Raw genomic sequence first — 13,662 nt, 5'->3', positions numbered from 1 at the left:
TCCACACTGCTGCGGAACCTCTTAGATTCCTCCACACTGCTGCGGAACCTCTTAGATTCCTCCACACTGCTGCGGAACCTCTTAGATTCCTCCACACTGCTGCGGAACCTCTTAGATTCCTCCACACTGCTGCGGAACCTCTTAGATTCCTCCACACTGCTGCGGAACCTCTTAGATTCCTCCACACTGCTGCGGAACCTCTTAGATTCCTCCACACTGCTGCGGAACCTCTTAGATTCCCATACCCTGCTGCAGAACCTCTTAGATTCCCATACCCTGCTGCAGAACCTCTTAGATTCCCATACCCTGCTTCGGAACCTCTTAGATTCCAATGCACTGCTTCAGAACCTCTTAGATTCCTATACACTACTGCGGAACCTCTTAGATTCCTATACCCTGCTGCGGAACCTCTTAGATTCCCATACCCTGCTGCAGAACCTCTTAGATTCCCATACCCTGCTGCGGAACCTCTTAGATTCCCATACCCTGCTGCAGAACCTCTTAGATTCCTATACACTACTGCGGAACCTCTTAGATTCCTATACCCTGCTGCGGAACCTCTTTGATTCCCATACCCTGCTGCAGAACCTCTTAGATTCCTATACCCTGCTGCGGAACCTCTTTGATTCCTATACACTGCTGCAGAACCTCTTTGATTCCCATACCCTGCTGCAGAACCTCTTAGATTCCTATACCCTGCTGCGGAACCTCTTAGATTCCTATACCCTGCTGCGGAACCTCTTTGATTCCCATACCCTGCTGCAGAACCTCTTAGATTCCCATAAGACATTGAATCACGTTCCTCCTTTATAATACCCTGAACACATGGCTGTGAAGAAGTTCTGCAGCATCTCCGTCCTCGGTTCCCCCATGATGAAGATGCTGCGGCCGCAGTGTGGGCAGAGCCGGCCCTGGCACACAATGGAGGAGCCGGGTACTCACCGCCAGCAGGACGATGCCAGCAGCAGCAGATGTCCGGGCGCTGCGCCCCTTCCTCTCCCCCATGGCCGCTCCAGTCCCGGTCGGGGGATTAGCTCATGCTCCGTGCGGGTCTCAGCAGTATCCTGGCTGGGGACCGTAGCGCCAGGGCTCCGGCAGGGCAGGCTGGCAGCGGGCGGGTACTCGGGGTTGAATGGCACATAGACCGGCGGCCATCGCTGATCCAGAGCTGCTTCTCACCGGCTCTACGGGCAGCAGAGGACTGAGCCAGGGTGACAGACAGCCGGGAGAAGACAGCGCGCCCCGCCCACCACGACGTCACAATGAGATCGACCCCGCCCACTGTGACTGCACAATGAATATAGCCCCGCCCACCGCCACTGCACAATGAATATAGCCCCGCCCACCGTCACTGCACAATAACCACGGCCCCGCCCACCGCCGCTGAACAATGCAACAAGCGCTCGCTCGGCCCACCGTGACGTCACAATGAACCTGTCGCCGGCCCCGCCCACAGCCGCTGCCCAGGTGACTCCAGGATGTGATGAGCTCAGCGCCCGGTGATGTTACACTGCACCGACTCATCAGCTCTGTAAGGAGAAGGACGGCAGCCTTACCGGGACTCTACATCATCACCCTCCCCCCTTTAACCCCTTCATGACTCATTTTTACGTTTTCACATCCTCCTCCTCACCTTCTCATATCTCTTTCAGACTCTTGAAGACTTTTTTGCGCCACTAATTGTACAATAATAATAATTATTAATAACATCAATCATTTTACCACGAAATCTATGTGAAATCTTCGCAGTGCGCTTTATGATAAAATGGACACGTTATCTTTATTCTGTCGGTCCGTACGATTACACCGATACCCAATTTATACAGGTTTTGTTTTATTTTACGTCCTTTAAACAATGATAATTCTTTGTATGAACATAACATTGTCCTCTTCTGACCCTATAATTCTTTTACTTTCCCCGTATACATTTTTAACGCCATGATCTGAAGTTTTTATCATTTTTGTTTTGGTGGGACTTTTTGATTGCTTTTTATTATTTTTCTGCTATATACATTACCAAAAATCAGCTATTCTGGCCTCTGGTATGTTTTTTTTATGTTTACACCATTGACCGTGCGGTTTAATTAAAATGTTATTTTAATAGTTCGGAAATTTACGCAAACACATATGTTTGGTAAAAGTGACCTTTTACCAGGCGCTCGGGGATCCAAAGAGATCTCACACCCAAGTCATGGAAGTGAATATAAGTTCAAGCTTTATTGGTACACAACAACGTGTTTCGGGGTTAGCATACCCCTTCTTCAGGTTGACAATCTGAAGAAGGGGTATGCTAACCCCGAAACGCGTTGTTGTTGTGTATCAATAAAGCTTGAACTTATATTCACTTCCATGACTTGGGTGTGAGATCTCTTTGGATCCCCGAGCGCCTGGTAAAAGGTCACTTTTTTCTACTAACAAGTTCACCTACAGGATCTCCCTCTGGACCTATCCTGAGACCTGCAGGCCTGCACGGATTCCTTCATCATCATTACCTCAGATTGAGGTTACATGCGTATATAATATACGCTCCAGGTGAGCCGCCATCTATTAGACCCCCTACTTGTCCCCACTCCATGGGGGGTATTATTCGCTACCTAGGGTAATGCACTAGGCACTTCCTTGGGCCTACTCTTTTCTCTTTGTTAATAGGTTCCATTATACTTGTGGCATTACTGTCTCCTCGGAAGCCATACTCGTTCAGGTTTCAGTGGGTGTTACCTATATTTGATGCTCCGTATACATTCGGCTTGACAACCCAGACAATGAAGAAGGCCTGGAGGTCATAAGCGCCGCTACGGTGACCTGTTGCTTGAGACGTCTTTGTGATAATACAGTTCATGATGGTTCCCCTCCTACAATATGGCGTCCTGTCATACAGACTACAAACAACCTACCCCTTTACTTTACAGTATGGTGCCCAAATAACAACGCCACATGTCGGGCAAATAATACTTCAGTCGCTAGTAACCACACTACACAGTGCCGCAAACTGTGAGGGGGGTGTAATTCCGTGAGGGGGGAGGGGTTAGTGTTATTCCGTGAGGGGGGGGGGGAGGTTAGTGGTATTCCGTGAGGGGGGGTTAGTGTTATTCCATGAGGGGGGGGGGGGTTAGTGTTATTCCATGAGGGGGGGGGGTTAGTGTTATTCCGTGAGGGGGGGTTAGTGTTATTCCATGAGGGGGGGGGGGGTTTAGTGTTATTCCATGAGGGGGGGGGGGTTAGTGTTATTCCGTGAGGGGGGGTTAGTGTTATTCCATGAGGGGGGGGGGGGGGGGGTTAGTGTTATTCCATGAGGGGGGGGGGGTTAGTGTTATTCCGTGAGGGGGGGGGTTAGTGTTATTCCATGAGGGGGGGGGGGGGGGTTAGTGGTATTCCGTGAGGGGGGGTTAGTGTTATTCCATGAGGGGGGGGGTTAGTGTTATTCCATGAGGGGGGGGGGGTTAGTGTTATTCCGTGAGGGGGGGGGGTTAGTGTTATTCCATGAGGGGGGGGGGGTTAGTGTTATTCCGTGAGGGGAGGGGGGTTAGTGTTATTCCATGAGGGGGGGGGGGTTAGTGTTATTCCGTGAGGGGAGGGGGGGTTAGTGTTATTCCATGAGGGGGGGGGGGGGGTTAGTGTTATTCCGTGAGGGGGAGGGGGGTTAGTGTTATTCCATGAGGGGGGGGGTTAGTGTTATTTCGTGAGGGGGGGGGGTAGTGTTATTCCATGAGGGGGGGGGGGTTAGTGTTATTCCGTGAGGGGGGGGGGGTTAGTGTTATTCCATGAGGGGGGGGGGTTAGTGGTATTCCGTGAGGGGGGGGTTAGTGTTATTCCTTGAGGGGGGGGGGGGGTTAGTGTTATTCCATGAGGGGGGGGGGGGTTAGTGGTATTCCGTGAGGGGGGGTTAGTGTTATTCCATGAGGGGGGGGGGTTAGTGTTATTCCATGAGGGGGGGGGGGTTAGTGTTATTCCATGAGGGGGGGGGGTTAGTGTTATTCCGTGAGGGGGGGGGGTTAGTGTTATTCCATGAGGGGGGGGGGGTTAGTGTTATTCCTCCCTTTTAGTGTTGATACGTGCCCTTTGGGGCATTTTGTTGTCAGGATGATATGTCATGTGATGTATACAATGTTTTTGACATTCCTAATACACTGTGCACCTTGAGTACCAATGGATGATGGTTTGCCATATACAGTGCTCCCTCAAGTTACAATATTAATTGGTTCCAGGACGACCATTGTATGTTGAAACCATTGTATGTTGAGACCATAACTCTATGGAAACCTGGTAATTGGTTCTGAAGCCCCAAAATGTCATCCAAAAATAGGAGAAAGTGAGGATTAAAGGGGTACTCCGGTGGAAAACTTTTTTTTTTTTTATTCAACTGATGCCAGAAAGTTAAACAGATTTGTAAATTACTTCTATTAGAAAATCTTAATCTTTCCAGTACTTATTAGCTGCTGAATACTACAGAGGAAATGGTTTTCTTTTTTGGAACACAGTGCTCTCTGCTGACATCATGCCCACAGTGCTCTCTGCTGACCTCTGCTGTCCATTTTAGGAACTGTCCAGAGCAGCATATGTTTTCTGTGGGGATTTTCTCCTACTCTGGACAGTTCTTAAAATGGACAGAGATGTCAGCAGAGAGCACTGTGGTCATGAGGTCAGCAGAGAGCTCTGTGTTCCAAAAAGAAAATAATTTCCTCTCTAGTATTCAGCAGCTAATAAGTACTGGAAGGATTAAGATTTTTTTAATTGAAGTAATTTACAAATCTTTTTAACTTTCTGGCACCAGTTGATTAAAAAATAAGTTTTCCACCGGAGTACCCCTTTAAAAGAAAAATAAGTAGATATCTAATAAAGATAAAGCAAATCCTTACATATAAAAGTAATAAAGATCTGCTGGGAGCTGTAATCACTGTCTATGTAGAGGACAAGAGCTTCTTCAGGGTCCTATACAGTACACACAGTGTCCTAAAAAAGTAATATGGAGCCGCCCTCACCTGATGTCCAAAGGAGCAGGTAACCCTGGTACAGGTAAAGAGTACAGAACATGTAATACCTCCCTGTACTGTAGGGGGTGCTACCAGACACCAGTCAGTGCATGCACTTCAGTAATACAGGTAAAGAGTACAGAACATGTAATACCTCCCTGTACTGTAGGGGGCGCTACCAGACACCAGTCAGTGCATGCACTTCAGTAATACAGGTAAAGAGTACAGAACATGTAATACCTCCCTGTACTGTAGGGGGTGCTACCAGACACCAGTCAGTGCATGCACTTCAGTAATACAGGTAAAGAGTACAGAACATGTAATACCTCCCTGTACTGTAGGGGGCGCTACCAGATACCAGTCAGTGCATGCACTTCAGTAATACAGGTAAAGAGTACAGAACATGTAATACCTCCCTGTACTGTAGGGGGCGCTACCAGATACCAGTCAGTGCATGCACTTCAGTAATACAGGTAAAGAGTAGTACAGAACATGTAATACCTCCCTGTACTGTAGGGGGTGCTACCAGACAGCAGTCAGTGCATGCACTTCAGTAATACAGGTAAAGAGTACAGAACATGTAATACCTCCCTGTACTGTAGGGGGCGCTACCAGACACCAGTCAGTGCATACACTTCAGTAATACAGGTAAAGAGTAGTACAGAACATGTAATACCTCCCTGTACTGTAGGGGGTGCTACCAGACAGCAGTCAGTGCATGCACTTCAGTAATACAAGTAAAGAGTACAGAACATGTAATACCTCCCTGTACTGTTGGGGGTGCTACTAGACATCAGTCAGTGCATACGCTTCAGTAATACAGGTGATTTACCAGTGAATGCCCATTCTGATTGGTCAGTTCTTTCAGCCATTGACATGTTTCACAGATCTGGACTGTCTGTGCATTGTATATTGAGGTTTCTAGTTACATTGTTCCAGAAAAGACCATTGTATGTTTAAAACTATTGTATGTTGAGGCCATTGTAAGTTGAGGGATCACTGTACTGCGATACCGCCATGCTCTGGCACGACTGTGGCTTGGCAGCAGATATGGTAGTGTCCGACACTGATGTATTCATGGGCATTGTGGTGATAAAATGCTCCTTCTCCATAGTGGTAGACGGCTAGAGAGAATCTATTTATTGTAGTGTTTTGGTTCCAGTAGGAAAGTGTGTGCGGTAGAACCGCGTGAGGTGCCTGGAGAACCTGCGGTGGTCAGAGACGGAGAGAAGGCTTGGGCTCTTCCATTATAGGAACCTCTATAGCAGTGTTTCCCAACCAGAGTGGCTCCAGCTGTTGCAGAACTACAACTTCCAGCATGCCCGGACAGCCAACGGCTGTCCGGGCATGCTGGGAGTTGTAGTTTTGCAACAGCTGAAGGCACCCTGGTTGGGAAACACTGCTCTATAGGCTGAGGGCCTGAATGGCCTGGAGTAGCAGATGTGCGGAACACAGAGTAGTGCGGCACAACAAGACCTGAGTAACATTGTGGAGTAATATATATATATATATATATATATATATATATATATATTTTTTTTTTATATATATATATATATTTATATTTATTTACTTATTTATTTATTTATTTATTTATTCTTCCATCATACATATACCAAAATGGTACAGATAAAAAAAAAAATAATAATAATAATTTTCCTGTATAAAAATGAAGCCCTAACATATCTCCTTAAAGTAAAAAATAAAAAAGTTACAGCACTAATTCTTGTTGCGGCACTAATTATTGTTATCATCATCATCATTAATATTTTTATGTTTCTATTATAACAATATGGTTTAAAAAAATAAATCCTATCTAAATCTGGTATGGCGGTAATCGTACTGACCCACAGAATGAAGCTGTAATGTTATTTTCACCGTCTGTATATGTCCCATTCCTTTTGAATAGACTTCTGACTATGGCTCAAGAACTGCAGTGGCAGGATTCCAAAAAAATGCCAGAAAAAAAACCTGTGTGGAAACCCAGCCTTAGGGTACGTTCACACGGGCGGATTACCTGCAGACTTTCCGCAGCGTATTTGCTGCGGAAAATCCGCAGCGGATTTTGCTACCATTGACTTCGATGGGTCCTTAGAAAATCCGCAATAGAGGCAGTTTTGCAGATTTTCCTTCGAACCTATTGAATTCAATGGAAGCAGATGATCTGCTGCGGATTTTCCGCAGCACATACACTGCGGAAATTCTGCAGGTAATCTGCCTGTGTGAATGTACCCTTAAAAAGTACAACTTGTCCAGCAAAAAACAAGCCCTTGTATGGCTATGATTCCAAGAGAAAAGTAAGGATGGCACTCACCAAGCTTCTGCTGTATGTTGCTTTTTATTCGTGATACTGTACAAAGTGCATAGTGCAGCTAGATCCGCAGCGGGCGGTAACGCCGGTTACCGCACTCGGTAGGCACCAATGGAAAAACAAATAAATAAATAAAAACTTGTCCATTAAATCAACTGGTGTCAAAAAGTTAAACAGATTTGTGAATGACTTTTATATAAAAATCTTCATCCTTCCAGGACTTATCAGCTGCTGTATGCTCCAGAGGAAGTTGCGTAGTTCTTTTCTGCCTGACCACAGTGCTCTCGGCTGACACCTCTGTCCATGTCAGGAACTGTCCAGAGTAGGAGCAAATCCCCAGAACAAACCCCTTCTGCTCTAGACAATTCCTGACATGGACAGAGATGGCAGTAGAGAGCACTGTGGTCAGGCAGAAAAGAACTACACAACTTCCTGTGAAGCATACATCAGCGGATAAGTACTGGAAGGATTAAGATTTTTAAATATAAGTAATTTACAAATCTGTTAAACTTTCTGGTACAAGTTGATTTGAAAAAAAATGTTTTTCACTGGAGTACCCCTTTAAGGCCCAACAGCTTGTCAGGGGGAAGGGGTTTAAAGTAGTAGATCTGGACAGAATTCTCCCATTCACTGACAGCAAGCAAAGCTCTCGATTAAAACAGCATATAGCAAAAAATTGCAAAAAAAATAAAAATAAAAAATTCTAATCAATTAACTATATTAGTTTGGGAGACACAGACATCCGGGCCGACTTGGTTACTACAATTACATTTCAGGGATTTCCAATACAAATAGTGTCAGAATCGCAACGCCTGATTTCTCTTGCAGCCGCGGTGTTATCTGAGGTCTTGATACTTTATACTTATATACTAGTGCCCCCTTGTGGTCGACGTTGATATGAACAGGCATTTGGTCAATAGATGTTTTACAATATGATAGGATCACATCGCTAGAATATGCTATGAGGCTACGTTCACACGGTGGAAATTCCGTCCCCATAGATGGCAATGCATTTGTAAGTGGATTCCGCAGAAAGTATTGACATGTCAGTCCTCATGTGGATATACCCGGCACTGTTACTTCACAAATAGGTAAGCAGCTATATTCCTCTGGTTTATAGACCATTCCGGTGCTCACATGTAAGATAGAAGATGCATCCGATGTAGATAAACCAAAGAATGGAGCACTCACCCGCTATTGATGTGTAGTACAACTTCTTTATTGTATCACAACATGTTCAAAATAGCGTGTCAGGCGGGGGAGCAGACAGGAACAGGTGGAGTGCTGACGAAGCGCTGTATGCGCAACTCGGACCGTCACGCATCCAACCCCCCCCCCACTCCACCTGTTCCTGGGATAGGCGACGGTCATGTGGGATGGGCGACGGTCCGTATCGCGCAAACAGCGCTTCGTCAGGCCCCTCAGGTCCTGACGAAGCGCTGTATGTGCGATACGGACCGTGGCTTATCCCACCCCCGCCCCCCCACTCCACCTGTTCCTGGACTGGGCGACGGTCATATGTGAGATGGGCGACAATCCGTATCGCGCAAGGGCCTGATGAAGCGCTGCATGCGTGATACGGACCGTCGCTTATCCCCCCCCCCCCCACTCCACCTGTTCCTGGGATGGGCGACAGACATGTGTGGGATGGGCGACGGTCTGTAACGCGCAAACAGTGCTTCGTCAGGCCCCTTAGGGCCTGACGAAGCGCTGTATGCGCGATACGGACCGTTGCCCATCCCCCCCCCCCACTCCACCTGTTCCTGGGATGGGCGACGGTCATATGTGGGATGGGCGACAATCCGTATTGCGCAAGGGCCTGACGAAGCGATGTATGCGCGATACGGACCGTTGCCCATCCCCCCCACTCCACCTGTTCCTGTCCACTCCCCCGCCTGACACGCTATTTTGAACATGTTGTGATACAATAAAAAAGTTGTACTACAAGTCAACACCGGGTGAGTGCTCCATTCTTTGGTTTATCTACATTGGATGCATTGACATGTCGATTCTTCCTGCAGAGGCTGGAATTAGATTTTCCGTGGAAGATGTTTCCAACATGGAATTTCCGCTATGTGCACGGAGTAGAAGAATCTTACTGAACGCAATGGGACTCTGCTGCAACGGAATTTTGCAGTAAAATTTTTCTGCCGTATCCACCGTGTGAACATAGCCTAACATTCTGCTCTATGGAGGTAAAACTTCCACCAATAATGAGGGCAAGTGCGCCAATAGGGCACAGCTGAACGGTTCCTTCTAAGGTAGGTGAACTTCATGTTACCTTTTACAGCTGTGGTCTTCAAACTATGGACCTCCAGCTGTTGCAAAACTACGACTCCCAGGGCCAATAGCATGTACCTGCACTGTCTGGTTCCCGCTGGAGCACTGTCTCCCTTCTTTAGTCGGGAGTAGAGATGAGCGAACTTACAGTGAATTCGATTCGTCACGAACTTCTCGGCTCGGCAGTTGACTTTTCCTGCATAAATTAGTTCAGCTTTCAGGTGCTCCGGTGGGCTGGAAAAGGTGGAAACAGTCCTAGGAAAGAGTCTCCAGCCACCGGAGCACCTGAAAGCTGAACTAATTTATGCAGGAAAAGTCATCAACTGCCGAGCCGAGAAGTTTGTGATGAATCAAATTTACTGTAAGTTCGCTCATCTCTAGTCGGGAGTTTTGCCTGTAGGGGCCGACTGCCACCTCCTCCTCTCATTTAAAGGGTCACAGTGTGCACATTTGTTATTCCCCCTTGTCAGTACTGCACATTATCTAATTAGATTGGATCTGCCCAGCATCTGGTGCCTGAATGTTGATGTTAATGTTAAAGGGGTATTCCAGGGAAAAACTTTTTTTTATATATCAACTGGCTCCAGAAAGTTAAACAGATTTGTAAATGACTTCTATTAAAAAATCTTAATCCTTCCAATAATTATCAGCTGCTGAAGTTGAGTTGTTCTTTTCTGTCTGAACAGTAGAAGAGGTTTGCTATGGGGATTTGCTTCTGCTCTGGACAGTTCCCGAGACACGTGTCATCAGAGAGCACTTAGACAGAAAAGAACAACTCAACTTCAGCAGCTCATAATTACTGAAAGGATTAAGATTTTTTTTTAATAGAAGTAATTTAATAATCTGTTTTACTTTCTGGAGCCAGTTGATATATATATATATATATATATATATATATATATATATATATATATATATATATATAAAAAAAAGTTTTTTCCTGGATAACCCCTTTAATGTTCGTAGTGAAGGAGCACCATTAGATTAACCCTATCCTGTGTATAGTAATCTGTCCCTGTTTCTTGGACTCCGCCAAGGAGCGTGGCCCAAAACCTAACCGGTTTGTAGCACAGCAGGTCCACATCCGTTGCTTGTTTCAAAGCTTTACATTTAAAGGGGTACTCCACTAGAAAAAAAATATTTTTTAAATCAACTGGTGCCAGAAAGTTAAACAGATTTGTAAATTACTTCTATAAAAAAAATCTTAATCCATCAAGTACTTATCAGCTGCTGTTATGATCCACAGGAAGTTCTTTTCTTTTCGAATTTCCTTTCTGCTTGACCACAGTGCTCTCTGCTGACACCTCTGTCCATTGGCAGGATCCAGAGTTGTTGACTGTGGTACTGGAGAGATTGGTGACTGAGTTAGCTCTCTGGAAACTGGTGTATAAACTGGAGCCAACCATGACAGGACTGGAGCTGGAGTAGAAATCAATGTTGGCTGAACCGTCCCCGAGGCTGGTGAAACACAGAAGACCGCAGGCTGACTTGGGGAAAGCATAGGGAGGTCCATAGATGGATGAATCCCCTCACCCATTATGTACTCTCTTGCAGATCTGACAGCTGAAGTGTGGGGAGCACGGGCAAATCTTCTTTTAGATACAGTTTGATTTGGTTGCAATGAACAACTTGTGGCTCATACCCAAGCTTTTATACTTCGTACACGTCAGAATCTCCGTCCACACTTTAGCGCCCGATTGAAGTGGTTTGGCAGAAGCATGATGGTTATAATCTTCCTGTTGTCTCTGCTGGGCCTCACCCATCTTCTTGCTGACAATTTCTTTGGCCTCTTGGATTCTTCTCTGGTGGTCAGAGACCCACTCCAGGGAGGCTTGCGGAGAGTTGTTGAACGGGGCTTGGAGCCTAAATGTTCGGACTTTAGGCAGCTGTCCATGGCGCCCCATCATCAAATAAAAAGGGGTGTACCCCATAGAACAGTGGACTGTGTTATTATTAATCTCCAATAGTTCAGGCAGCACTCGGGGACACTCTTCTTGTCATAAAACAGAAGCTGCTCGCAACATGTTGATAAAGGCTTGTTTGATGCGTTCATAGAGCTCGTTCCCCTGGGGGTGGTGAGCAGTAGTCCGGAGTTTCTTGCAGGCATGGAATTGACACAGTTCTTGGAAGAGTTGGCCTCGAAGGCCATTCCACGGTCCGTTAGACAGACTCCGGACACCCAAGGGTTTGCACCCAATTGGAGTAGAACATCTGGGCCGCTGTCTTGGCTGTGAGGGGTATTTAACGGGTACAACAACACCCCTTTTGGAGTAGTGATCCACCATGGTGAGAGCATAAGTGTACCCGGACCAGGTAGGAGACAACTTGACATGGTCTAGCACGACCAACTGGTTAGCCCTTTCACTCTGGATGGGATGGAGGGGTGCTCTGGTATCTTTGCGCACATTCTTGGTGATGTTACAGACTGCACATTCACTGCACCATTTCTCAATGTCGCTCTGCATTCTGATCCAGTAGAATCTGCTCTGGACAGTAGCTTCTGTCTTGTGGACTCCAAAGTGTCCCAACTGATCATGGTATGCGTTGAGGACCATTGATGTGTCTCTTCGGGGAACCAGAATCTGATGAAGTCGATCACCAGAGACTGGATTCAAAGAATGTCGGTACAACAGTCCCTTGTGCACAAACAGTCGCTTCCTCTGTTGCCACAGACATTTCAGCTCATAATCACACTGGGCCCGGCATAGACGGGTTGGTACCTTTTTTCGCCAGCAGGTAGTCCAACAGATCCCCCATGACTCTACTTTTGACTTGAAGAGTCTTCCATGTGTATAGGTCTTCTTGAACCTATTCGGACGTGTGTTTGCCGTCCCTGAGGGCAGTCACAACATTTTGATTCACGAACCCTTGATATAATGGGGGCATCTCCACTTCTCCCCGCACGTCTTCAACAGGGGGTTCTTCGCTTAGAATCATCTGAGACAGTACATCGGCATTGACATTTGACTTGCTGCTTCTGTACTTGATGGTGAAACTATTATTGGCTAATCTTGAAGCCCACCGATGTTCGATGGCACCCAACTTGGCGGTGTTCAGGTGGGCCAACGGGTTATTATCCGTGTAGACAGTAAATAGCATGGCAGCCAAGTAGTCTTTGAACTTTTCAGTCACGGCCCATACCAAAGCAAGAAGTTCTAATTTGAATGAGATGTAGTTTGCATCTTTCTTCTCGGCTCCTCGCAAGTTACGACTAGTATAGGCAACTACCCGCTCCTGTCCTTTCCTGGACTTGGGACAGGACGGCTCCCAGATCTTCGAAACTGGCATCGGTATATAGCCGGAACGGCTGATTGTAGTCTGGATACGCCAGGATTGGTGGTTCTGTTAGCAAACGTTTAAGAGCTCGGAACGCTGTCTCTTGCTCTGTGGCCCATTCAACAGGTAGTCTTCCATTGTAGTTCTCCTTACCCCGTAAGAGAGCTGTGAAGGGTTCTGCAATCTGGGTGAACAGGGGAATGAAGTGGCGGTAGTAGCCGGCAAATCCCAAGGAACTCCTGGCATCTTTTATCGTGCACGGGGTAGGCCAGTTGTTCACAACTTCCACCATTTCAGTATTGGGCTGGACTCCCTCGCCGCTGACAACATGACCCAGGTAGGGTACCTGAGGTTTAAGCAGGTGACACTTTGACGGCTTGATCTTCAGCCCATGCTTGATCAGGACTTGGAAGACGTCTGACAGATGACTGAGGTGCTCCTCGTAGGACTCGGAATACACAATGACATCGTCCAGGTACAATAGGACACTTGGAAAGATCCCTGGGCCATCTGAATTTTCAATCAAACACTGGAACATAGCAGGGGCATTACATAGTCCAAACAGCATACTTTTAAACTCGAACAGTCCCATGGGTGTCACAAAGGCGGTCTTCTCCTGGTCTTCCATGGCCATGGGCACTTGCCAATATCCACTAATTAACTCCAGGGTGGAGAAGTAAGCAGCAGACCCGAGGGCTGTGAGCAACTCCTCGATCTTTGGCAGAGTATAAGCGTCCTTATGTGTGACATTGTTCAGTTTCCTATTGACACAGAAGCGGATGGTTCCGTCTTTTTTCTTGACTAGGACAAGCGGTGCCGCCCAGG

At 46.7% G+C, this 13,662-nt stretch overlaps 1 protein-coding gene across 6 annotated transcripts in view; it reads right to left on the bottom strand.

Moving 5' to 3' along the window:
- TNFRSF21 (TNF receptor superfamily member 21) overlaps positions 1–13,662 on the bottom strand; it is a 145,251-nt gene that overhangs the window by 99,971 nt on the left and 31,618 nt on the right. Inside the window, exon 1 of one of the 6 annotated variants that reach the window (XM_056563873.1) lies at positions 7,285–7,303. The exons of 4 other annotated variants lie outside the window; for them this stretch is intronic. Coding sequence is in view for 1 of the 2 variants with exons in the window: in XM_056563867.1 (XP_056419842.1) it covers positions 943–1,005 (63 nt within the window). In the remaining variant the exon portion in view is untranslated. Of the gene's footprint in view, positions 1–942; positions 1,245–7,284; positions 7,304–13,662 lie in introns of those variants that run through there. One more of the 6 variants, XM_056563867.1, reaches the window with a different exon arrangement.

This window comes from Hyla sarda, chromosome 3 (genome assembly GCF_029499605.1).
Source record: "Hyla sarda isolate aHylSar1 chromosome 3, aHylSar1.hap1, whole genome shotgun sequence".
Taxonomy (NCBI): Eukaryota; Metazoa; Chordata; class Amphibia; order Anura; family Hylidae; genus Hyla; species Hyla sarda.
Note: the sequence above shows the minus strand (reverse complement) of the source record. Positions and strands in the feature narration are given on the sequence as shown.